Genomic DNA, 24,346 nt, shown 5'->3' with positions numbered 1-24,346 from the left:
GTCAAGATATTGTAACAGCCTGGTAGGGTGATAGCTGGAACCTAGAATTATGTATATAAATGTTCTACCACTGTGTTGTACACTTGAAACTCATGTAATGTAATACTGTGTGTCAACTACCCTTCAATAAAAAATAATTATTTGAAAAAAAAAAACAAAACTGACGTTGGGAAGGGGTTCTACCCCACTCTCTTCTTCCCTGTTCCCTAGAAATACCTGGAGAAGTTAGAGCAGGAGTTTGAGTTTTATTTTCTATCGTTCACTCAACACGCATGCTCCTGAGTGCCTCCCCTGTGCTCAGCCTGCGGTGGGCGGCCGTAGGGACACAGTGACTGACTGACACTGCCTTGGTTCCGTGGTCCCCTCCTGGAGTTCACAGTCCAGTGTGAGAAACAGACCTGTCCTCAAGGCAATGATGACCCAGAGTGGGCAGGGCTGGGATTTGGGAGCCCAGGAGGCCGCGGGAGCCTGGAAGGGTCATCTCATCGGGCCTGTGTGGGGGTGGTGGTGATCAGAGAGGGCCTCCTAGAGGGGGCATCAGCACTGGGGCTCAGAGAACCGAGTAGCAGGCAGGCTGCGACACTGAAGGAAGGTTTGGAGCTCCTCCGGTGTCTGGGGCCTGGTCCATGAGCCAGCAGCGCCCCCTGCTGGTATTATTCTATAGAGCAGTGACCGGGCGCTGCAGAGGTTTGAACCAGATTCTATGTTGAACCAAAAGTTGAACCAAATTCTATGATGCGGGAATCTTGTTGTGCCCCCAGCTATGGCCAGTTTATGCTACTAGAACTTGACTAATTCAGTCAGTCTCTCAACAAATATTTATGGAGCGCCTACTTTGCTTCAGGCTCTGTTCTAGTTTTAAAGATACATTGCTGAAAATACAGAGCGCTGTCCTCGGGAGCTGGCATTCCTGCGAGGGAGAAAAAAGAACCAATAATTTCATAGAATCACTCGCCAATATTTGCTAAATGCTTCCTGCCCATATATTAAGTCATTTAATCTTCGCAGTCTTTGACTATCCCCATTTTGTAGATTGGGAAAAATGAGGCACAGAGAGGTTAAGCTACTTGTCCAAGGCCAACACAGCCAGTAAGTGCTGAAAGCAAGTTTGAACCCAGCCCCGTGACATTTGCTTTTAGCCATTTTAGCCACCACATTAGTTCGCCAATAATGTGATGTAACATAACAATAATGTGGTATAATAGTGCATTAAATAATTTTACACCCTGAAAATTTTATGAACAAAATCAAGCTGGGTAGTGAGATAGTATTTTGGTGGGAGCGTGTAATTTAGAAGGTGTCATCAGGGAAGGCCTCTCGGAGGAAGCAGCCTTTGGGAAGAGACCAAACGGACGGGATATGTGGGTAGACAGGTGCAAGCAGGGAGCACAGCCAAGGCTAAGGCCCGACGGCAGGCACTGTAAGAAGGGTCATCGGTCTGGGATCCAAAGTTTCCAAGGTTCCGAGTTGATCCAAGATTCCAGCTTTGCCGAAGCCCGCGTTTCCGGACCTCGGGTGAGCTGGAAACGTCCCGTGATTCGACGTGTCCTGGAAGCTGCGAGCTCGGTTGCGAGCTGGGCGTCGGGGTTCTGCTATTCTGGCGGGTCCCGGGCCGCTGGGCTAAACCGGCCCCGGGCGGTGGGCGGGGCCGGCCTCACCTGCGGGGGCGGGGCTCCTGGTGCCCCGCCCCTCAGGGGAGACGCCCGCGGCCCGAGACGCGGACGCAGCTGGGAGCGGCGGGGCGTACGGGACGCTGCCGGGAGCAGCGGGGCAGAGCGGGTCCCGGAGCCGTCCGCGGTCAGGTGGGCGCCGGGAGTGCCGGGCGGGAGTCCCGGGGGCCGCAAGGATGGGTGGGGGGAGGGCTGGGCCTGGCGCACCCCTGGGCCCCTGGCCTAGCGACGGGACCAGCCTCGGGGCCCCTGGAGGTCCCCTGCCCCGCCCTGGGGCTTCCCCGGGTCTGGAGACCCAGGTGGGACCGCGCCCCCTCCCCGTGCGCAGGTAAACAGGAGCGAGGACTGGGCGGGGCCTAGGGTGTGGGAGGGGGCCCCTGTGTCCGCGAAGCCCGGGTGCGCGGGGCTGGGCGGCCCCGCCTGGGTTAAGTTGTGTGGTTTGAGGGGCTTCCATAATGCGGGCCTCCTGCCTGCCGGGTGTGTGTGTGTGTAGATGACATGTGCGTGTGTATGAGAGATGATGGGCGAAGCTCAGGTGTGTGTGTGATGGTGTAGGAAGCTCATGGGTGCATGTGATGGTGTCAGGCTGTGGGTATGGGTGTAAAAGGGAGATGAACTGGCCTGTAACCCTGCAGGGACTCAGAGACACTGTGTGAATTGCTTCAGTAAATGAAAATGTGGGCGACCTCTGTAGGTCCGCGATGTTCTGTGTGTGTCTGTTTATGGGAGTTGAACTCTTTATAGAATTAAGTGTGGATGTGACCAAGACGTGTGCGGCTGTGGTTGTCTGTCTGCCTGTAAGGTGGGGTGGGTCTTAGGGAGGTGGGCATTGTGTGGCACAGGAAGGATGGGGGGGAACGGATTACATTGTCAGCTGTGTGGGGCTGAGGACGTGGAGGGGGTTAGCTGCCTGCGGGCCGTACAGGGGCGCGAGCTGCTGCGTGTAGAAGCAGTCTGAGTGTTGGGCAGCCGTGATCTAACTGTACGTGTCGTGAGACTGTTACTGGGTTGTTGGTATGGCTGTGGCTGGTGGGTGCAAGGCTGTGTCTAGAGCGTTCAGCTCAGCTGTATAAGATGGGGTGTGCTGCGGGAAGGTTCTTCAGGTCGGCAAAGTTGTGTGAATAATGGTTGAAGCTGTCAGGATGACTCAGTGAAACTTCTGTGATTGTGAGTTTGACAGATTATAGGGCTTGTGTGTGTAGGTATGATACACGTATGTACACATATGTACATGGAGAGAGAGCAATTGATTACATGCCTGCATCACTGCCTGAACATATAAGATTGTGAGCATATGAGCAGGTGCCAAAACCTCTCGGCTTCTTACGGTGGACACAGTAGCTTGAGTAAAGTAGGCCTGACAGGGTGGGTGTGGGAACCCTGGAACTGCCGATGTGTGTCACCAGAGCTGTCTGTGCTGTGGTGTCTGTGACACCCACTTGTGACGGCATAACTTAGTCTGACTTCAGGGGTATTTTGCACGGCCGTGATTGAAGCTCTATAGGTGTGTCTGTGTGGATGGCACATACAGGCGTGTGGATGCCACAAGCACACGTGTGAATCCCTGGCTGGCTTGGCACAGTGGGGGACAGCGGAGCAAGTGGGGAAGGTGGTTTCAGGTCCACGGTGAGTCGTGGGAGTGTGCGCAGGCTTGGAGGTGGTGGTGGGTTGGCAGTGCGGGCTGAGTGTGGAGAGGGCATGCGTTGTGGGGGAGGTGCAGGTGATCTGCCTGTGAGTGATTGGGGATTTGGTTGTATTTTCACAGGTGACAGGATGAGAGGGAGAGCTAGTTTCTGTGTGTGTTGGCTTTTATTTCTGAGGAAAACGTATCTAGGTGTTGGGCTGTGTTTCCAAGAAGGGAGTGTAGATGTGTGTCTCTGAAAGAAGGGTAGGTGTATGTCCCCCTGAGTTGGCGGGCTGCATTAGGTTGTATTTTGAAAGGCAGATGTGCATGTGTGAGTGTGCATATTTTTATTTTTTAGAAGTGAAAGAGTGTGTCCAGAGTGTGTTGTGTTTCTGAGTGTTTCATTGTATTTCTAAGAAGAGACAGAGCATATTAAGTTGTATTCAGAGAGGGGCATGTGTGTGTATTTCATTGTATTTGAAAGAAGAGCGCGTGTATTTTTGAAAGAATGTGTATTGTGTTTTTAAGAAGGAGGGTGTGTTTCTGAGAGGGGAGCGTGTGCATGCGTGTGTATGTGTGTGTTGTTCAAGGGCTCCAGGGGAACCATGAGCTGTTCATTGACTTCGTCACCCACATACAACCACACGAAGTCCCACATGTGAGACCCCCACCCCTCATAATCTTGGCCTCAGACCCTCAGCTGTTGCATGGCCAGTGTGACATCCATGGGCCACACCTGCCACGCCTGTGTCCCAGCATGCCTTGGGCTGACTGGACCTGTCTGCAGTGAAGGGTGGAGTTCCTTTAACTTCGGGATCTGTCAGCTCCTCAGGCCCTGGGAGCCAACACGTGGGGTTCCCTCCCTAGCCCCCCAATCTAGCACCTCCTTGCTTCCAGCATCCCAGCCCCTTGGGCTCTCATCCCGGCCCAGCCCCAGTGGTCCGACTGGTTCCCAACAAAAACACCCTAAGAATGAGCTCACAGAGAGGCGCCCCACCCCACTCACCCAGCGGGGGAGGGCACCTGCAGTCCAGGTCACATGGCCGGGAGGTCTGGCCAGGGTATCTGGGGTCTTTGGGGTGGGGAGGATTGACCAGGTGAGCTGAGGACAGGTGGGACCACAAGACAGCTGTCTACCCTCTTTTGATTAGTTATACACGGGATTTTGGAGTTGCCCTCAGGGCAGAGCCCTGCACCAAGGACAGGAAAGGTGGCCTAGACTGTGCTGGCTGGGATGCTGGGTGTGGGACGGGATGCTGGCTGGGGTGAGGAGGGCACGAGGCAGAGGGCTGGCAGAGATGGCTGGAGAGGAAGACAGCTGGGAGAGGTCCTGCCGGCAAGAATGGCCTGGAGACTGAAGGGTTGGCTCTCCTGGCCCCAGCAGTGATTCCCCAATCCTGGCCACCCCCAGGAGCAGCCATGTCTGTCCAGGTGGCAGCCCCTGGAAGCACAGGGCTGGGCCCAGAGCGCTTGAGCCCTGAGGAGCTGGTGCGGCAGACGCGACAAGTGGTGCAGGGGCTGGAGGCCCTGCGGGCTGAGCACCACGGCCTGGCCAGGCATCTGGCTGAGGCCCTGGCAGGACAGGGCCTGGTGGCTGGCTTGGAACTGCTGGAAGAAAAGCAGCAGGTGGTGAGCCACTCGCTGGAGGCCATCCAGCTGGGGCTAGGCGAGGCCCAGGTATGAGCAGCCGGGTATGCAGGGAGGCAGGCCTGGAGGGGAGGCCGAGTGGGGCCAGACCAGACATGGGCCCTGGGCAGCACTGGGGGCAGGAGTGGGAGGGGGGCTCGTGTGTGACAGGGAACCCTGAACCAGGTGGGGTCCTTCCGTAGAACCGTGGGTCCTGGGCAGACTTTGGGGTGGCACGGGTGGAGTATGAGGAGTCCCTGCACGTAATTTATGTGCCTGGGTGAGGGGAGAAGGGTGCCCGGGCAGGATTTGGGATACCCCTGGGAGCCTCTTCCCATCCTTAGAGTCACACTGGAGGGGTTGCTGCCGACTCTAGGGGAATCCTGATAGAATGGGGGTACTTTGAGATCTTGGGCTGGACTTGAGACCCCCAAGCCCCGGCAGGTGCTGCTGGCCTTGTCAGCGCATGTGGGGGCGCTGGAGGCCGAGAAGCAGCGGCTGCGAGCACAGGCCCGGCGGCTGGCCCAGGAGAACGCGTGGCTGCGGGAGGAGCTGGAGGAGACGCAGAGGCGGCTGCGGGCCAGTGAGGAAGCCGTGGCCCAGCTGGAGGAGGAGAAGGGCCACCTGGAGTTCCTGGGGCAGCTGCGGCAGTATGACCCACCTGCAGAGGGCCAGGTGCCCTGGGGGCCGCCCCTCCTTAGAGGCCCCACAGCCCCCAACCCTCCGTGGAGCCCCAGAGCCCTAGACAACCCAAGAACCCCAACCCTCTGCAGCGCCCCATGACCCTGGACCCACTAGGACTTCTGCAGAAGCCCCCATTTCCACAAAGCTCCAGATCCTCCCCAAACCCTCAGGAGACCCCTAAGGTCAGGACCACCACCACCCTGAGATTCAAGACCCCCGTCTCTGAAAAGGGTCCCCAACACTCATGACTCCCCACTCTCCTGTCCTTGCAGCCAGAATCCCCCCCTCGCCGAGACAGCCTGGTCTCCTTGTTCCCCAGTGAGGAGGAGGAGAGGAAAGGTGGGTGTGGGGGAGCCCATCATTGTGGGGTGCTCAGCCATGGAGGACAAAAGGCCAAGACTGGGGAGGGACTGCTGGACCCCAGAGTCTCCGAGCAGGAGATGGGGGAGGGCAGGGTGTCAGAAGCACGAGGCAAGTGGCTATGGCAGGTGACAGTGGGCAGGTGAGGCTGGAAGCTGTAGTCAGGTGGGCCCCGATGTTCATATCCCACAGGCTAGTTAGATGCCTGCGATCCTGGTCTCAGAGGTCAGCGGGGGTTCCAGGGGCCAGCTGGGCAGCAAGGCAGCGGTAGCTCCCAGGTGTGTGTGTCCCCCCATGTGGGGCTGCAGAGGTAGGAGGCCTGTGTGACTCATGCCCACCACTCCCAGGTCCTGAGGCAGCGGGGGCTGCGGCCGCTCAGCAGGGTGGCTACGAGATCCCGGCCCGCCTTCGGACCCTGCACAATCTTGTGATCCAGTACGCGGGACAGGGCCGCTATGAAGTTGCCGTGCCGCTGTGCCGCCAGGCCCTGGAGGATCTGGAGCGAAGCTCAGGCCACTGCCACCCTGATGTGGCCACCATGCTCAACATCTTGGCACTGGTATACCGGTGAGGGCTGTAGCCGCTGGGGCTGGGAGGGGCAGTAGGGTAGGACTGCTGGGTGGTGGCAGGGGGGACCCTGATACTCTGCCAGTGTGCCTGGACTGGCGGTGGGAAGGGAGAACAGGGGTCTGGGGAGGCCACTGTGACCTAGGCAATGAGGAGTCAAAGAATATGGGCAACAGAGACCCCAACAGAATAGGGGAGACCTGGGGTGGCCAGAGGCTTGGCAGTGATCTGGGGGTATAGAGACCCTGTGCTGGGCTTGGGAGGTGTGGGGAGACCCAGAGGGGACCCCTGAAGGGTGCCACCCATGTGGTTCTGCCAGGTCCCTGGGCCTGCTGGGGTAAGCCGAGCCATGGCCCAGCCGAGCTGACCCCCTCCATCCTTGGGGTCCCCCACAGGGACCAGAACAAATACAAAGAGGCCACGGACCTTCTGCATGATGCCCTGCAGATCCGGGAGCAGACGCTGGGCCCTGAGCACCCCGCAGTGAGTGATAGCCCAGGAGGTAGGGCTGTGGGGCGGTGCCTCCCACCCTGACCTGCCTCCCTGAACCCCACAGGTGGCTGCCACCCTCAACAACCTGGCTGTCCTCTATGGAAAGCGCGGGCGCTACCGGGAGGCAGAGCCCCTGTGCCAGCGCGCCCTGGAGATCCGGGAAAAGGTGCCACCCCTTGGGCAGCCCGAGTCCCTTGTCCTCTGTGGCCCTTGTCACTTGGTCCTGAGGGCTCAGTTCCAAAGCTCTCATACCATCACCCTACGATGTCCTGCCCGTCTGATGTGAACCCAACTTGAGCAGATTACCCAATCCCTTGACCTTCTGTGAACTGTTTGACTCCTGACTCTGACCCCTCCTCATAACCCATCTCATATACCCCCCAACCCTGCCCTTTCTAACCCCATGTGACCACCAGTATAACCCTGACCTTGATCTACCCTCTCATCCCTGGTACCTGAGTTTCTGGACCACCTGACCTCTGACCTGATTAATCCCAGTTTGACACTGTAACTTCTGCTCCCCAACCTCATGTTCCTCTCCACTCTGGTCCTATAACACTTATGGCCCTGCTATAGTGACTGGCACCGATGGCCCACCAGTCCCAGTGACCCTAATGACTTGTGACCCCATGACCCCTAGGTCCTGGGCGCCGACCACCCAGACGTGGCCAAGCAGCTCAACAACCTGGCGCTGCTCTGCCAGAACCAGGGCAAGTTCGAGGAGGTGGAACAGCACTATGCCCGAGCCCTGAGCATCTATGAAGCCCTGGGCGGGCCCCACGACCCGAACGTGGCCAAAACCAAGAACAACCTGGTGAGGAAACGGACCGGCAGGGGCCTACATGGGGCAGGCACCCAGTAGCTTGCGAGTGGGAATCTTTAGGCCCTTAAGAAAGGGGTCCTTTAAGACTTGGCCTCCAAGCTGGGCCCTGACTGGTGACATTGCTTAGCACAGAGGACATGGACACATCAGGAAACCTGCAAGTTGGTGGCCAGAGAATAGCTCCAGTGAAAAAAGCTAGACTGAACAGGAGATGACAGCAACAGTATTTATTGAGCTCTAGACCCCATCCCGCTTCCTAGTATGGTCCCTGTGCCATCCATTTCTTAAAGGACCCTATGAGGTGGGTGCTCCTATTGGCCCATTTTTGCAGATGAGAGAACTAAGGCACAAAGAGGTCATGTCACTGGCCCAAGGTCCTGAAGTCACCTGCCCTCGGTCCCCCAGGCTGGAAGTGGGGAACAGGCTCCAGATTCATTCTGCTGCAGCGCAAGGCCTTGAGTCCAGGGTTCCCAGATTTGCACCTAGATCACCCAGGCCATGCCCTCCCCACAGGCCTCAGCCTACCTGAAACAGAACAAGTACCAGCAGGCAGAAGAGCTGTACAAGGAAATCCTCCGTAGGGAGGACCTGCCAGCCCCTCTCGGTGAGCCCCCAGCTCCCCCCCCCACCCCAGGAGGCTTCTCAGTGTCCTCACGGGTGTCCCCTTCCTGTTCCTCAGGAGCCCCCAACCCAGGCACAGCTGGTGATGCAGGACAACAGGTGAGGATGGGCTTTGTGTCTCAGAGTGGGGATGGGGGTATGGGACTGATTAGTGTCCCTGGTACCCTCCCCAGACCCTTCGTCGGAGCAGCTCATTCTCCAAGCTTCGTGAGTCCATCCGGCGTGGAAGCGAGAAGCTGGTCTCCCGTCTCCGAGGCGAGGGGCTGGCGGGGGCAGCCGGGTGAGTGTTGGATCAGATCAGCAAAGAGCCCTGACGGCTGCAGCCCACCCCTGCCCCAGTCCTGCCCTGGTGCCCACCTGGTGCTGGAGAGGTCTCCCCCAGAGTGGAAGCTAGCCGCTCCTGGACTCACCTGACCTCACACCCCTTGCAGGATGAAGAGAGCTGTGTCACTCAGTGTGCTGAACACAGACAGCCCAGGGGCTGCTGGGATCCAGGTGAGGGGGTACAGGGAAACCTGGGCCAAGGGTCCAGGTGGGGGGACCACACTGGCATGTTGATGTAGGAATGGACCCAAGGACAGAGGGATGGATGGGTCAGGCTGGATGTGGGGACAGGCAGATGAGCAGTGAGGCCAGTGGGAAGAACACGCTGGCAGGCAGGATGCCGGGGGTGCCCGAGTACAGACAGGACAGCACTGCCCTGCCCCTCGCTCCCCCATCAACCCCCCCGTGCCTGTCCCCAGGTCTCCAATCGGCACCTAAGCGAGGCCTCGCGGACCCTCAGCACCAGCACCCAGGACCTGGGTCCCCGCTGAAGGCGACAGACCACGAGGCTGCAGCTCCCGGGGGCGCTGGGGAGAGCTGTGGGGGGAGTGGAGTGGCTTCCCCAGTACCATCTCCTGAGATTAAAGGCCTTGGCTCTGGCGGTCAGGAGTATCTGCCTGGGGTGTCCTGCAGGGACCTTCAGGTACTTCCCCTGAGGCCCCACGGTGCCTGGGCCCAGGGTCAGGTGAGACTCAGGAGTCGCGGGGAACAGCTGCAGGGCCCTGCCCCCAGCTCACGCTACAGCTGCTGGGCGATCTGCTCTATCCTCTGCAGCGTCTCCTCCGACTCCAGCTGCTCCAGGCTGAGCAGGGACAGGCCCAGCTGATCCTCCTGGGGGGGAGGAGAGGGAGGCGTCAGAGCAGGGGATCCAAGACTCGAGGGCCAGTAGTGACGGGAGGTGAGCTGTACGGGCTACAAGACAGGATGCTCGACTCTGGAAACACCCGTATAATGCGAGCAATTCCGGAGCACACTGTAGACAGAAGACAAGCCTGAGGGAGGCGGCTGTGTCTATGCCAGGGGAGGATCAGCTTTCCGGAGGCCCTGCCTCTGTGGGCGTCCCCTGCACCTGCCCATCTGTAGCCCTCAACTCTCCCCAGGCCTGGCACAGGGTGCACACAGACAGCTTTGTTAAGGCCAAGGAGCCCTGGGGAGATAGGCCAGGGGATCTTCCTGAAAGAGAAGCTTAGCCTGGGAGGGTGAAGGGAAGCAAGGACAGGCCCCATTGGGCTCACCCGGTGGAAGGGCTGCGCCATCTGCCTCAGGAAGTATTTGGCGACCTGGACCCCCTCGTCGACGGTCAAGTTGAGGTTGGCATCTGTGAGGTGCTCCTGGATCCAGCGGGGCAGTTTTCCCCGCTTGTCTGCCCGGGCAAACCGCTTTGAATGGGAGAGAGGCGGGGTGTCAGGCCCCTGGCTTGGGGCGCCCAGGCCCTCCCCACCCGGACAACTACTGGGGGAACAGCCTGGTTGGCAGAAGCCCCTGAACCTGCACCTTGTCCGCGAAGACCATGAGGCCATAGTCTGTCTTGCCCCTGATGGCCCGACCCACACACTGAGCGGCGTGGCGCATGGCGTCGAAGGTGAGAAAGTCGTTCTCTCGGATCTGGAACTGGTCCCGCAGGTACTCCAGCCGTGCCTGTGGGTGAGGTGAGGGCACAGTCTTGGCCTGGCCACCCCTTCCCACTCCACACAAGGCCCAGGCGGGGAGGGACCAAGAGACGTGGCCCCAGGTGCGGCTCACCTTGAGAATGCGGCTCTGGGTGTAGACGTAGGGGACGCCGAACATGATCACGGCCCGTCCGTAGTGGTGCACTGGGGAGGTGCAGACGGGTGACCGTGTGGGTGGCTGCAGGCGCCAACCCTGCAGGGCCCAGGAGGCCATACTGTTTGATGGGTGTGCTCGGAGGGCCCCACCAGGCACTCAAAGGGAATGGAAGGCCCGAGTGCACCCAGGCCATGGGTGGGTGGTCCCCTAGGGAGCAGAAATGGCCAGAGCCAGTGCTTGTGGAGGGGAGAACCTAGTCCACTCACCAAAGTCGATTCCCTCGGATACTTTGCCTCGAGCCACTGAGAGCAGGATGGCCCCACGGCCATTCTCGCAGGCCTGGGAGGCCAAGACAGGAGATGGGTCCGCTCAGAGCTGCCTCGTTTGGCCTGTCTGCACACTGGTCTTTCAGCATCTCCCACCCCACCCACTCTCACCTCCTGGTACTTCTCCAGGGCGACGCTGGTCTCAGCTCCATCTTGGGTCTCGATAAAAAGCAGCTTGTTCCTCTGAATGTTTTCAAGGATGCCCTAGGGAAGGACACCAGGCAGGCCGTGGTGTGCGTTGGCAGAAGGTGGATTAAGGACACGGGTGTTCTGGCTACACTCAGTACACGCCACGGCGTGCCCAGTGGAGGCTTGGGAGGGAGGGTGGTGGGACTGGCCAGCCTCACTCCTTTTGGGAAATGCTGTGATCCAGGAAGGGAACCTACACCCCATCTTTTGGATAAGTGGGGCAGGCATGTGGCCCAAGATGGCAAATCAGGACACTCTACCCCCCCAGTTAGTCTGGTGGAGCAGCTGATGCAGGCCCGGCAGAGCCACTCAGAGGCTGCATGGAGACTTTCCTGTGACCCTGAAATAGAGACGTGGTAGTGATCAAGGACACACCAGTGAGACAGAACAGAGGGTCCAGAAACACCCCCACACAGATGGTCGCCTGTGCCATTCAGTGGGGAGAGCTCTTCAGTAAATGGGGCCGGAACAACTGGATGTCCATATGGGAAAATGAACCTCAGCTCTGACCTTACACCAAGATGAACCTGAGGTACCTCACAGACCCAGATGTGAAGGCTAAAGCTCTAGGGCTTCTAGAAGGAAGTGTGGGAGACTATCTTTGTGACCTTGGGGGTAGGCAAAGCTTTCTTCAATAGGATACACAAGGCACTCAGGATGTGGGGCTCACGTGACCAGCAGCCACCCTTCCCACAGTGTGGAAAGAGCCCTTTTGAGGATAAGACCAAGGTCTTGGCTGGAAATGGACGTGGCCCCTGTCCGCTACCCCCTCCTTTCCCTGATGCTTGGATTAGCCAGGTTCCTCACTGCCCACCCCGAGTATCTGCTTTAACCTACCCCAGAGCTGGGCTCAGAAGCAGGAGACACAGCGGCCCCCTCCCCGACCCGCTCCTGCCGGCCCCAGGGCCCAACTGTGGCGAGCCCCACTTCTGGAATGCCCCAGGAGCTCGCCCCACACTCCCCAGCAGGGCTCCTGAAGACTCCGCCTGAATCACTGTCCAACCTTAATTCTCCAGAACCTTCCTCTAATGGCACAGCACCCAGTTAGTCACTCCTGTTACCCAGTGTCTCCACATCAAGCCACATGTGCTAGGACACAGTCATGAGTAACCCCAAGAACACCAAGGGAACAAGGAACCCAAAAGGTCAGGTACAGTCACCTCTCCCGGGAGGGAAGGCCCCACGGATGCTGCTAACGTCTGAGTTCTTCACCTGGACGTGGAGGGGGCACGGCAGTACACACTGCTTAAGCCATTCACATGTATTTTATACGCTGTCCTGCCACCTACGACAGGCACCACCATTTAAAACACACAAACGAAGCCAACACACAGGAAGAAAGCCAAGAGCTGAGGAGGGGCCATCCCGAGGGTGGGCAGCCGGGCGTACCTGCTCATACCAGGAGGCCACGGTGCTCTCCATGTACTGGTAGCTGGTGAAGAAGGCCACGATGCCGTCAGGGACCACCGCGGACATCTCTAGCAGGAGGTTCCCGTAGTTCCGGATCACCGCTGGGAGGGGTCAGAGGTTAGGCCTCTCCTGGCCCGGGTGGTCCTCCCCGTCCCGATGGGCGCTTTCCTGTCTAATGCCCTGTCTTTGACTTTAGGTTCCCAGAAACTCCCCTGAGGTCATCTGTAGGGCTGTTCACACACATCCACTTCTCCTTCCAGGCCCCTGGGAGGACCGCCCGACCCCAGCCCCCAAAGATGTGTCCATGTGACTTGCCCTGGCCCATGAAATGGGTGCGGAAGTGGCCGTGTGCCACGTCCAGGTGAGCACCTTCATGGGGCACTGCACAAGCCACCACAATCCCTCCTGTCTCGTTCCACCACTGCAGTGTGTCCAACAGTGAGAGGGACCTGGGGCAGGCCCCCGCCAACCCAGAGTGGCCCACACCGCAGGCAAGAAGTAACCGCCGGTGCCCAAGCCACTTTGACTTGGGGGTGTTTGTTAGTGCAGTGACTCGGCCCGCTCTGACGCGCCTCCCCTCGGGGGCCCACGCAAACCAGCCCCACGGGCAGCATACCGATATCTTCCCGGGTCTCAAATTTGGAGCTGATAGCCACCTGGTCATTGCCGCGGCCAATGATCTGAGAGGGAGAGAGGTGGTAACAAGCAGAGCCGCAGCTACGGCCCCGACACTCAGTGCCGCCTGCCTGCCAGCGCTGTCCTAGGCTGCTTACTGACCCTGTCACTGAGCCCTCAGCTAGCCTGTTATCTGCGCTACACGGATGAATGACCTGGAGCTCAGGAAGGTGAGCCGCCTGCCCAAGGTCACACGGCAAATAAACGGCAGAGACGGAAGTGAACCCAAGTTTGTCCATGTTTGTAACCAGCAGTGCCCTCTGGGCAGCCCCAGCCTCCGCGCCAGCTGCTTGCAGGAGGGACGCTCCTCACCACAACCTCTGCAGCCTCTGGCGCGTTCCCACCGGCACCCATGATGCCGTGCATGGCCGCCACCAGCCCGCAGCCCCTGAAGGGCAATTCCAAAACACTCTGCAAGCCCCAGGTATTTGAGTCGGGCACAGACTCATACAGTTGCCGACACTTCCCTGCCCTGAGTCTACTCAGAATCCTGACCTACCTCCCTTAGTCTGACCCTTCAAAACATTTTGCTGCAGAAATACAATGACTTTCACTGGAGGGTGTTGGGCAGACCCTGCTGGGAGTGTTCCATACCCATAGCTTCTCCCTTGCTTCTAAAGTCTGGAAAATTCTGAATTGCATTTGGCCCAAGGGCTTCTGGAATGAACCAAGGGCCCATGCTGTGATGCCCATTTTACAGAGAAAGAGACTGAGGCAAAGCAGAAGGGTCGCCTGCCAAGGTCACAGCCAGATGGTGAACTGAGCAAAACCATGCTAGCCAAGATGCAGACTGAGCCAGGCCCTGGGCCACATAGGCATTTTACACCCATTACCCCACTAAATCCCCTTGGCCACCTGTGAGATCAGGGAGGATGCATTCCCACTTTACAGATGAGGAAACCGAGGCTTGGGGAGTCATGCCCCCAGGGAGAAGCAGCACCGAGCCCAGGTCTGCCTAAAACCAGAATCCGTGCCTTTGGCTGTAAAGCTCTCCTTCCCTGGGCACTGGCGGGAGTGGCGGGAAGAAAGGCTGCCCTGCCGCCCACCCTCCTACGTACCATGGGGCACAGGCAGACCCGGGCCAGCGTCATGGTGAAGGTGGCCAAGGTGACGGGGTGGAAGTCCAGAATCTTGGGGTAGATGTCCAGCGGGGACAGTGTCTGTAGTAGGGACAGCAGGAGGCACCTTAGCGGGACGGGCAGGAGCACAGTAGAGGGCTAGGGGCCGGGGAAGGGTCCTCACCCCAGACGTGATGATGACAGACTGAAAGCGCTCAAACACGGGTTTGATGGCCAGCGAGGCATCCATGCAGCTGCAGGAAACAGATGGTGGGGTGAGGGCCAGGCCAGGGGGGCCTTAGACCCCCGTGGCCCATTCACACCCCCACTGGGATCAGGTCTCACCTAAAGTGCAGGATGGGGTTGGCGATGGTTGGGGTCCTGTCATCAAAGGGCTCGATGATGATGGTGAAACCTGCATGGGCCAGGAGGGTTCCCCAGCACCAGTCAAAGCCATACGCCCTCGGCCACCCCCTTACCCGCTCCCTCCTCCCAACCAGTTAGTGAATAGGACCAGCCACCAGCCACCCAAGCCTAAAACCAAGGCATCTGAGTTCAAAATACACCTCAACCTGTGCACCTGGCCCCAGGACTGACACCTGGGAAAAGGTGTGCGTGCGGAGGATCCTGAGCAGGGAGCCCCAGAAGCTCCTCAGACCCCCATCCCGCCCCTCAGCCAAGCCTGGGCCCTCTCCCCTGACCTTTGTGTCTAAGCCATCAGAAGGATGGTCAGCTCTGCCTCCGAAGTCTGTGGTCTGCCCACCTCTCCATCCCTCCCAGTCCAGCTGCCACCACTTCCTGACCGGACCACTGCAGTTGCCCCCTCACTGGGCTCCCAGTTCCCACCCCTGTTCCCTTCCTGGCAGCCAGAGGAACCCTGGGAAATCCTGAGTCAAGACACATCCCTCCCCTGCTCAAAAACCCTCCATGGCTTCCCATACCCCTCCCAGGGCCCAGAATCATCTGTAGGACCCTGCTTTGCTGACCCCATTTCCTCCTTGCTCATGGACTTCCTGCCTAACTTTTAAAAACCACCAGGTTCACTCTACCCAAGGGCCTTTGCACTTGCTGACTCCACTGCCTGGAAAGCTCCCTAAGCTGGGTCTCTGGTCGTTTGGGACTCAGCTCCTGTGTCAGCTCCTTAGAGAGGCCTGCCCGGGCCACTGCAGGCATGCTCCAACACAGCAACATATTTATTTCTTGTGAAAGCCATTTCTTCCTAGAATTATTTTTATTTATTTGCATCTTTGCAATCTCCCCCTCTAGAATATAAATTCCAGGAGGTCAGGAATGGGGTCTCTCTTGGTTCCTACTTTTTCCCTAGTGCTGGACCTGGCATATTTACTGAACAAATAGATGAATGAATAAAATCACATATTCAATTTCACTTAAAAAAAAAAAGGGTCATCAATTCTTGCTGGGGTCATATCAGTGAGAAGGTCTGGCCCTGTCTTCTTGGGGTTCACAGTACAGTGATAGGGATACAGACTTGTCCCCAGAGAGTGACCACTCAGAATGGACAGGACTGGGATGAGGGAGTGCAGAGGAAAGGGCCTGATATGGCCTGGGGGTCAGGGAGGGCTTCCTGGAGGAGGGGACATTTCCACTGGGCCAAGAACTGAAGGAAGAGGGGCTAGTTGGGCTGAGGTAGCTAGCTGGGGAAAGATGTTCCAGGTAAATGAATGTGAAGTGTTGGTAGATGGGAAGAGAAAAGAGAAAGCCAGCCCCAGAGGGAAGATGGGACAGGACAGAGGGATGGACACAGAAGGAAGCATCCAGCGAGACTTGCTGCTGATGGGCCCTGGAGTCGGGAGATGGGCTCTCTGTCCTACTGGTCCGGCCCAGCCGCAGGATGTCGGGCAGGCCTGACCTGGTTTCCTGGACAGAGGAGTAATCCCTGGGGACCGGGCTGAGCCCTTGGCCCACTTGAAGCCGAGGAAGGGGAGGGGACGCTGACTGGCAAAGCCTCCGGAACACTATGCCCTCTCCCTGGCCAGCTGGCCGGCTGAGCTTCTCTCTCAACTCCTCCCTCCCATGCCCCCCACGCCCAGGCACCAAGTCACCACCTCTACCTCCCAGCTCTAACACCTCCCTTTCTCTTGTTCCACGGTGGCCCAGGCTTCTCCTCTCCCACCCCCGACCCTGCCAGAACAATCTTTCTAAAGCACAAGTCTGCCCCTGCCCCTCCCTTGCTCAGAACCTGCCGTGACTCCCCACTGCCCTCACAAACAAAGGCCAATCCTGAGCCCAGCCCTGCGAGGTTTTGAGTGCTCCAGTCTCAGGGATAACCCTCTGGACTCCGCTGGGATCCTGACTGCAGCTGCTAGGGGGTCGGTCCAGCAGAAGCAGGAAGAGGTGAGCTTACCCTTGGCATAGGTGCTGACGAGGGTGGCGAAGTTGGCGAGCAGGGTGAGTGGGGAGAAGTCGGCAAGGTCAGCGATCTCCAAGGTGTGCAGGAGGGAGCGGAGGCGTTCGGCACAGAATCTGGAGCAGAGGTGAGATGGGTCAGGGGGTAGCAGCAGGTGCCGCAGGACCAGCAGCCCCTTCCTCCACCATCAGAGCATGTGGCCACTCGTCTGTGTCCCCAGGTGACTGGGTGCACCCTGCCCCAGACGGGCAGGCACTGGGGACATTTCAGTCACCTGTGTCCCCACACTGTACAAATGCACATCACACACAGCTGCACAACGGCACACAGGGACAACCACACACTCCAGAGTCACGTGATGCCGTCACAGGTGGTCACACAATCCCATACACAGGTTCTCAGACAAAACAGGACCCACACAACCACACCCAGAACCCAGCAGTCACACGAATCTTGCACAGCTGCAGTCATACACACTCATGCCGAGAGTCTCTCCTACTGTCCGTCACACTTGGCCACCCTGGTGCAACACAGCATCAGTGTCCCACATGCTCAGAGAGGACAACCTCACACACTCCTGCAGAGTCTCACACACATGCCAGGCCACCCAGCCCCGAACACTGGCAGTCAGGCTTGAGGCTCTCACCCCTCCGACGGGTCGTGGAGCAGGAGCACCTGGCTTTGGAGCCAGATGGACAGAGTTTAAAACCTGCCCCCTGAACGCCATTTCTTCAAGTCTGCCTTCTCTACCAGCCCCCGCTGGATGGCGTGCCGGCTCTGGGTTCCCCCAGCCCAGCCTTGCCCACTCTGGTCATCCCTGCCTGGGGACAGGTGCACCTCCCCTGCTAGACTGTGTCCCCTGGGAGGGCAGGGCCAGGGCTGTCGTGGTCATTGCTGGGTCCCCAGCACCGCCCAGCACAGGGCCGCACGATGGAGAGGTGTGCAAGGAATGCGCATTAGATGAATAAACACAGGAGGAAAGTCTGGACAGCCTGGGACTTCTCACAGGTGGCCCATCTCCTCACGTCCCCTCCTCCAGGGGACTGTCTCATCTCTGGGCCCTGATCTCAATCTCATATTCAATGTCTCTTCTCCCAGTTCTCACCATGTTGGTGGGGTGGGACGACCTCACCCTCGCTCCCACTGCACCCCCCTCGGAGGCCAGCTTTCCGGACCCCAGGCTGGACGAGGCGTTCTCTCTGTGCTGCCAGCCCTCGGGCCTCCCCCATTCTGGCCCTGCCCACTCTGGTCATTCCAGGCAGTGAGTCCCCGGACAGCAGGGCCCGAGCTCTCTGTCACCACAGTGTCCCCAGCAGAGCAGGCACTCAGGGAACGTGTGTTGGTTGGCTAAGATCCACCTCTGTCCTCCCAAGACTCCCATCTGGGAGTCAGGCGGGGCCACACCGAGGGTCACCCCACCCCCGCAGAGGCAGAGCAGCCAGTGGCTTTGGAGTCCTGCCAGCCTGGCTTCACACAACCACGCCACGCATGGGCAGTGGCCCCCACTCCTGGGGCCGCAGCGTCCTCCCTGCTGCCCAGGGACACCGTACTGAGATTCCCTGAGATAGGGAACGTGAAGTGCTGAGCTCTTCATTAGTGCTCAAGACTGGGTAAGTCACTTGTGTCACTGCTTCTCATTTAACCACTCCAGAAATCTGAGAGGCAAGGTGATGACCCCTACTCATTTTATAAAGGAGAAAACTGAGGTTCAGAGAAGACCAATGACTTAACCGAAACAGCAAAGGAAAAGTGTAGGAAGCCTCACCCTGAGTCCCGGGTCCACTCTGCCTGCTCTGCCCCAGGGAGGTGCCCCACCCCCCAGACTGCATCGCTGGGGAGGCAGTGACAGGCACTGGTGGGAAGAGACAGGAGCTCAGGGGATTGTGGCATTTCCCCCTAGCTCCTACCCTGCTGGTCAAGAACCCCTCTCCAGAGCCGCACCCTCCCCTGCCCCTGTGGCCTGGGGTGGAAATCTCTGTGAGCTCTAGCGAGTGTCCAGGGCCCTTGTCACCCCATCAGCCTCCCTGCCCTTCCCACCTGCTCTGTGAAGTCCATCAAACCTTCTTCAGGTAAATTATCTGACCAAGCCATGTGTGTGGCCAGGCCCCCGCCCACCACAAGGACCCAGGACCAGCTCTGACCTTGCCCACGGACCTGCCTGGTCTACCTACCGCCATCACACACGCTCCCTCCACATTCCTCGCTTACTCCTGATGCTGGCAACATGGTGCCTGCAAGCCGAGGCGTGCGGGACAAGGCTCAAGAGGCACTCGGGGCCTGCCCCCCCATCCCCGGAATGCCTCCCCCAGCCGTGTGGGGCCACACCTGAGGGGCTTACGCTGGATGCACACACGCTGGGCCAGGCCGCTCAGGAAGGCGGGGGGGCTCTCCTGCACCACGTGCTGCACACGTAGCCGCCACTTGACGTATTCCAGCAGCCGCCGCAGGAAGCCCAGGAAGTGCTCAGCCGTGCGGATGGAGCCGGGCACTGCCTCTGCAGGGACGAGGAGTCAACCGCCAGGCGGGGGAGTGGGACAGGGAGCAGGTGGCGGTGGGGCAGCAGCTCACCCTGCAGCACCTCATCGGGCAGCACAGGGTTGGCCAGATGAGCGTCGGTCTCCCGGGCTGCACTGGCCTCCCGCAGCCCCTCCACCAGGCGCCGGTACTCATCCCGCAGACGCTGCTCGTCTGTCTCCTTGATCCTGCAGGGAGACAGGGGGTGTGAAGAGCAGGGGACCCCTGTGGGTACCACGATGGGGCTGGCATCCCTGGGGGCAGGTCAGGAAGAGAACAGGGGTCCAGGAGAGGCACCAAGGTCTGCCAGCCACCCACGCCCCCTGCCTGAGCACTGTCTTCTGCAGGGTCTCCAGGTTGCCCTGGCACCGGTCCAGAGTCCGACGGGTGATGTTGACACTCATGGAGTCGATGCAGACATTGTCTAGAAAGGACAAGGGTGAGGGCTGGGCTCAGTCAGGAAGACGCAGTGGCATCCTGAGAGGCTGGCATGCGTTGCCGCCCTGGCTTCCTCCTCACCAATATTGTGGGCCTCGTCAAAGACTACGACAGCCTTGCGGGCCAGCTCCTTGGATACCAGGTCTGCAATCTTGGGGTCCAGGAGGTAGTGGTAGCTATAAACCACCACATTGGCGTGCAGGATCTGGGGGGCAAGGAGGACAGGGTTACCCCAGGCTGCCTGCCTCCCCATCCATGCCATAGCCCATCATACCCTCACAGGCCCATGGAGGCAGGCATGGCACAAATATAAGCCAATGAATAGACAGACTGGTAGACAGACATATGGTACAGACCAATCAGGAGATGCAGGCAGACAGATGGGCAGGCAGTCTGTATCCCCCTCCGCCCATCCCTGCCAGCCTCCTCACCGAGTAGCGGGCAAGGAAGTAGGGGCACCAGCCCTGGCGCTGCCCCAGGGCCTTTAGGTCATCCAGGTTGTAGATACCAGCAGGGAGGGGCACCTGGCGCCCATGGACGTCAAACTCCTGGGGTGAGAGGACACCTGGGGGTCAGGGAAGTTGGCTGTCGCAAGTGGTCTCGCCCTCTCTCCTTCACCTGGCCAGGCAGGCACCTCATAGAAGCGGCAGTTGGGGAGGCTGGGGTCCTGTTGGTACTGCGCCCGCATGTAGGAGGCCGTGAGGCTGTGGCATTTCCCATCGACATCCTTCCCAAAGCGCAAGGGCATCACCTGGGGGGCCGGGGGGCATCTTAGCATCCAGAGAGGCTGAGGAGCCCAACCGCTTCTTGAACGTGAGGCTCTACACCTCCTGGTTAGGTGGGATGGGACGCTGTTCAGTCCTTTATGGGGTGAGACTCAGGGATTTTTGGAAAACTTGAACTTCAATCTGTTTCAATATTACACAGTTAAGATACTTGAGAACTTAATGCAGGGATGCAAGAGTGGTAAACTTGTTAGACTCAAGTTATTAGTTTTAAAACATTAAGCCCTATTTACGATGGAATATTACTCAGCCATAAAAAAGAATGAAATCTTGCCAATTGTGACAATATGGATGGACTTCAAGGACACTATACTAAGTGCGATAAGTCAAAGACAATACTGTATGATCTCACTTATATGTGGAATCTTAAAAAAAAAAAAAACCCCAGCTCATCGATACAGAGAACAGACTGATAGTTTACAGAGGCAGGGGATGGGGAGTGAGAGAAATAGGTAAATGGATGAATGGGTAAAAAGGTACAAACATCTATTGGCAGAGAAATAAAGCATAGCATGGATATAAAGCATAGCATGGTGACGATAGCTAAAAATATTGTGTTGTATCTTTGAAAGTTGCTAAAAGAGATCTTAAAAGCCCTCATCATAATAAAAGCATTTGTAACTACATATGGTGACAGAGGTTAACTAGAGTTATGAGATCATTTTGCAATGTACACAAATATCAAATCATTATACTATACACACCTAAAACTAATATAATGTATGTCAAATATACCTCAATGAAAAAAAAAAAATTAAGCCTTGAAAATCTTTAGTGTGTAGATTAAGGGTAAATGCTTTATCTTTTAAAACGCTGAAACTCCAGAACCTTGCAAGGTCTAGGAATTAGAAGAGGTTGTGATCACCCAGTTTGGGACCCCACCTTGCCCGCCATCCTACTCTGCAGCTCTGTTGGTGGTAACAGCACAGGCTGCCTCTCCTCAGAGCAAAACCTTTTCCTTCACCAAAGGGAAGGCTCTAAGTTGCCGACCCTCCCCTCTCCCTTTTCCACTTAGCAGTCACCAAGGCATATGCTACTTCTGACTTTCATCTATCATATCTATAATTTATCACATATTCTTACAGAAATGCTACATATATGTTTCATGAGTTACCACATAAATCGCTTAGAATAGTGCCTGACACACAGAGAGCCCAATGGTTTTGTAACAATTTAAAAATAACTCATGCTCTATTTGTCATGTGTTATTATATACAGTAATATAATGACAACTTCTAACACTATTTTAGCTCTTTGTACATGACAAGGGCTGTACATGATTTTTCTTGCCCTGTTTTTTTAATTATTGAGATACAATTGACACATAACATTAGTTTCAGGTGTACAACATGATTCAATACTTGTATATATTGTGAAATGATCACAATAAGTACCATAGTTACAATTTTTTTCTTATAAGAACTTTTAAGATCTACTCTTAGCAACTTTCAAATATACAACAGTATTATTAACTACAGTCACCATGCTGTACGTTACATCCCCATGACCTATTTATAACTGAAAGATGGTACTTTTTTACCCCCTTCCCCCATTTCACCCACCTCTGAGCTCCTTGCCCCATCATACAACTGTATGAAGCAACTGACTCATTATCCCCATTTTACAGGAAGGAAGATGGACACCCAACTAACAAGTTTCAGAGCCAGGAAACCAGGCCTGCCAGATTCCAGGAACTGCCTTTTTAGCTACACTCAAGCTGGGAGAAAGTAGGAAGGCTCCCTGGACGAGGCATGCTTGCCTGGAACACAATGAATCAGAATTTGAAGGGTCACAAGAGAAACCAGTGTGTGGTCCCTGCATGTCTCCCAGAGAGGTATGGTCTGGGGATCTAGGACTCCTGGTGGGAGGGCAGAGTTTCCTCAACCCTGGGGCTTAGGGAGAGGGCGGAATGGGTGCTTACCTCAGGATGAATACACAGGTTCTTCCGCGAGCTCAGAGCCAGCCCCAAAAATGGCAGCTTCTCACCCTCCTGCTTCTCATAGAAGTTGAGCAACTTGCGTAGCTCTTCAATGACCTGTTCCAGTCGAGGAGGTAGGGGGACACTCGGCCTCGTTTGCAGCACAAGCCCCTGACCAGGCAGGCCCATCCCCTTCCCCAGCTCCCCAAACATCCCCCAAAGCTGTGATGGCAACCACCAGGGGTGCAGGGAGCATGGGGGACACCAGGACAGGCCCTGGCTCACCTTCTCAATTTCAGGCACGGTTCTCGAGCAGTAGATGAGTTTAGTCACCTCCAGTGGATACGCCTGCCGACGACAAGGGGCTCAGCCCTTGCCTGGTCCCTTCCCTCTTCCCCCTCCATGGGCCTAGTCAGGGGGTCACTCACCCGCTGGTATGCCATGATCAGGGCCAACAAGGACACTGTCTTCCCAGTGCCGGAGGGCATCTCCAGGACTCCATGGCCCTGCGTGTTAAGGGCAAGAGGGACAAGACACAGGGTCTCAGAACCTCAGGGACACAAACTCTAGGGACCACCTCCCTCCAGAATGCCACCATCTTGGAACAGCAGCTAAAAGTCTGTGCCCCAGTGGGTTTGAACCCCACTTCTGCCGCTTCTTTGTTGAGTGGTCTTAGGCAAGTACCTTCACCTCTCTGACCTTAGTATCCTCATCTTTTAAATGAGTCTAAGAAGCACTTCTACAAAGCCTGACTATGAGGAATATCGAGAAACTGCAGGGGGGTGAAATATTTAGCATGGTATCTGAAATACAGTGACTCTTTTTTCTTGTAATTTAGTGAACACTTCTCTAGCACTTCCTCTGTGCCTGGCATTATTTACTAAGTGTCTTACATCAGGGTTTTTCGACCTCAGCTCTTTTGACGTTTTGGGATTGGATAATATTTGGTTGTGGAGGGCTGTCCTGTGCACTGTGGGGTGTTCAGCGGCATCCGTGGCTTCCACCTACTAGATGCCAGCAGCACCCCCACGTACACTAGTATGACAACCAGGAATATCTCCAGACATCACCAACTATCCTCTGGGGATCAAAATTGGCCCCATTTGAGAATCGCTACCTTCCTTGGTGAATTAACTCATATAACCCTCACGTGAATTTCTGAGGTAGATAGTATTACTATCCCCATTTTGCAGAGCCGAAAACTGTTGCACGGGGAGATTAAGTGGTTTTCCCAAAGGCACACAGCTGTGGATCCAGGAGTGCAACCTGGGTGGCCGACTGCAAAGTCTATATATATGGCAGCCTTTGATAAATACATGTTAGCTGCTATTATTAACCATTATTTTAGATAACAGGTTTGGGAGTGCTAGCTTCCCAAGGACCTGATTTCTAAAATCCGGACACCGTCCAATCTCAGTCTGAGACACGTGTGGCGGCCCCAGCTGTCAGGTGGGGCGCGGCGGGCCAGGCCCACCCACCTTGGCGTCCAGCGTGCGTTTGAGCTCCAGCATGTAGGAGAACTGCTCCGGGTAAATGTAGTCGTACGGGAAGTAGACCAGCACCCCATCCACGTTGAGCCTGGAGGTGGGGGCTGCTGGGTCAGTCCCCGGTCCCCTCAGCCCCTCTCCAGCCCCCACACTTCCCCGTCGTCCGGCCCAGTGGGTTACCTGCCGGGCACCGGCCCGCCAGTTCCCCCGGAGCCTCCCGGTCCCCCCGGCTTCTCCTCACTGACCATCCCCGTTACCGCCCTGTGGGTCCTGCGGCTATCCCCACCCCACCCCTTGGCCTCCCCAGGCGCGCCCACCGGTACCCCCATTTTCCGGACCCCTGCACCCCATCCCGCGCTGCAGACCCAGACCCCCTCTCACTTCATGGCGCCCGCCGCTGCGTAAAGCTGCGTCGACCCGCCTCCCTCATAAACATTCAGTAGAGGCAGGATCCGTGGGCGATCTTGAGGAGCCTCTCCACCTTTTTCACGAAGCCATTGGCTGATCTCGCCCGTCACTCCTCTGGGGCGGAGCCAATAGAGATGGTGCGCTTGCGCACAGCAATGCGGGGGCGGGCTCCCGAGAGGGGATCGCCGAATACAAATACCAAGAACAAAACA

General features: G+C 57.3%; 2 protein-coding genes across 8 annotated transcripts; one reads left to right on the top strand and one right to left on the bottom strand.

Moving 5' to 3' along the window:
• Positions 1–1,686: 1,686 nt before the first annotated feature.
• Positions 1,687–9,400, top strand: KLC3 (kinesin light chain 3). Of its 6 annotated transcripts, XM_057492724.1 has the most exons (13): positions 1,787–1,998; positions 4,706–4,971; positions 5,365–5,595; positions 5,877–5,943; positions 6,312–6,531; positions 6,927–7,014; positions 7,088–7,189; positions 7,664–7,837; positions 8,360–8,450; positions 8,526–8,566; positions 8,641–8,747; positions 8,899–8,962; positions 9,211–9,400. In XM_057492724.1, exons 2-13 carry the CDS (start codon positions 4,714–4,716, stop codon positions 9,280–9,282), a joined length of 1,515 nt encoding a protein of 504 aa, XP_057348707.1. In that variant the 5' UTR covers positions 1,787–1,998; positions 4,706–4,713; the 3' UTR covers positions 9,283–9,400. The 6 variants fall into 6 exon arrangements, with proteins under 6 accessions (XP_036741393.2, XP_036741395.2, XP_036741401.2 ...); XM_036885498.2 differs by having other exon boundaries at positions 1,687–1,802; positions 8,360–8,566; XM_036885500.2 differs by having other exon boundaries at positions 1,692–1,802; positions 4,679–4,971; positions 8,360–8,566.
• Positions 8,059–24,190, bottom strand: ERCC2 (ERCC excision repair 2, TFIIH core complex helicase subunit). 2 transcript variants are annotated; one of them, XM_036885495.2, is made up of 23 exons: positions 24,108–24,190; positions 23,718–23,817; positions 22,668–22,745; positions 22,525–22,587; positions 22,243–22,410; positions 20,171–20,287; positions 19,968–20,084; positions 19,618–19,741; positions 19,426–19,522; positions 19,153–19,286; positions 18,910–19,078; positions 16,582–16,700; positions 14,562–14,631; positions 14,401–14,470; positions 14,217–14,318; positions 13,100–13,163; positions 12,463–12,584; positions 10,996–11,088; positions 10,825–10,897; positions 10,535–10,605; positions 10,286–10,429; positions 10,027–10,170; positions 8,059–9,622 (listed from the first exon to the last, which is right to left on the bottom strand). In XM_036885495.2, the coding sequence occupies exons 1-23, from the start codon at positions 24,110–24,112 to the stop codon at positions 9,530–9,532; spliced, it is 2,337 nt and encodes a 778-aa protein (XP_036741390.1). In that variant the 5' UTR covers positions 24,113–24,190; the 3' UTR covers positions 8,059–9,529. The 2 variants fall into 2 exon arrangements, with proteins under 2 accessions (XP_036741390.1, XP_036741392.1); XM_036885497.2 differs by having other exon boundaries at positions 22,243–22,356.
• Positions 24,191–24,346: the final 156 nt, after the last annotated feature.

This window comes from Manis pentadactyla, chromosome 15 (assembly GCF_030020395.1).
Source record: "Manis pentadactyla isolate mManPen7 chromosome 15, mManPen7.hap1, whole genome shotgun sequence".
Classification (NCBI taxonomy): Eukaryota; Metazoa; Chordata; class Mammalia; order Pholidota; family Manidae; genus Manis; species Manis pentadactyla.
The sequence above is the reverse complement of the archived record's forward strand: the minus strand, read 5'-3'. Positions and strand labels throughout refer to the sequence as shown.

What these genes read in the sequence shown, in the direction of transcription:
- KLC3 (XM_036885498.2), top strand. Translation starts at nt 4,714, where the DNA reads ATGTCTGTCCAGGTGGCAGCCCCTGGAAGCACAGGGCTGGGCCCAGAG. An exon ending in ACCCACCTGCAGAGGGCCAG is followed by an intron (nt 5,596 to 5,876) that starts GTGCCCTGGGGG and finishes CTGTCCTTGCAG; the next exon opens with CCAGAATCCCCCCCTCGCCG. An exon ending in CAGGGGCTGCTGGGATCCAG is followed by an intron (nt 8,963 to 9,210) that starts GTGAGGGGGTAC and finishes GCCTGTCCCCAG; the next exon opens with GTCTCCAATCGGCACCTAAG.
- ERCC2 (XM_036885495.2), bottom strand. An exon ending in ACTTCCTTGCCCGCTACTCG is followed by an intron (nt 19,742 to 19,967) that starts GTGAGGAGGCTG and finishes CTTGCCCCCCAG; the next exon opens with ATCCTGCACGCCAATGTGGT. An exon ending in TGGCCTCCTGGTATGAGCAG is followed by an intron (nt 11,089 to 12,462) that starts GTACGCCCGGCT and finishes GTCCTTCCCTAG; the next exon opens with GGCATCCTTGAAAACATTCA.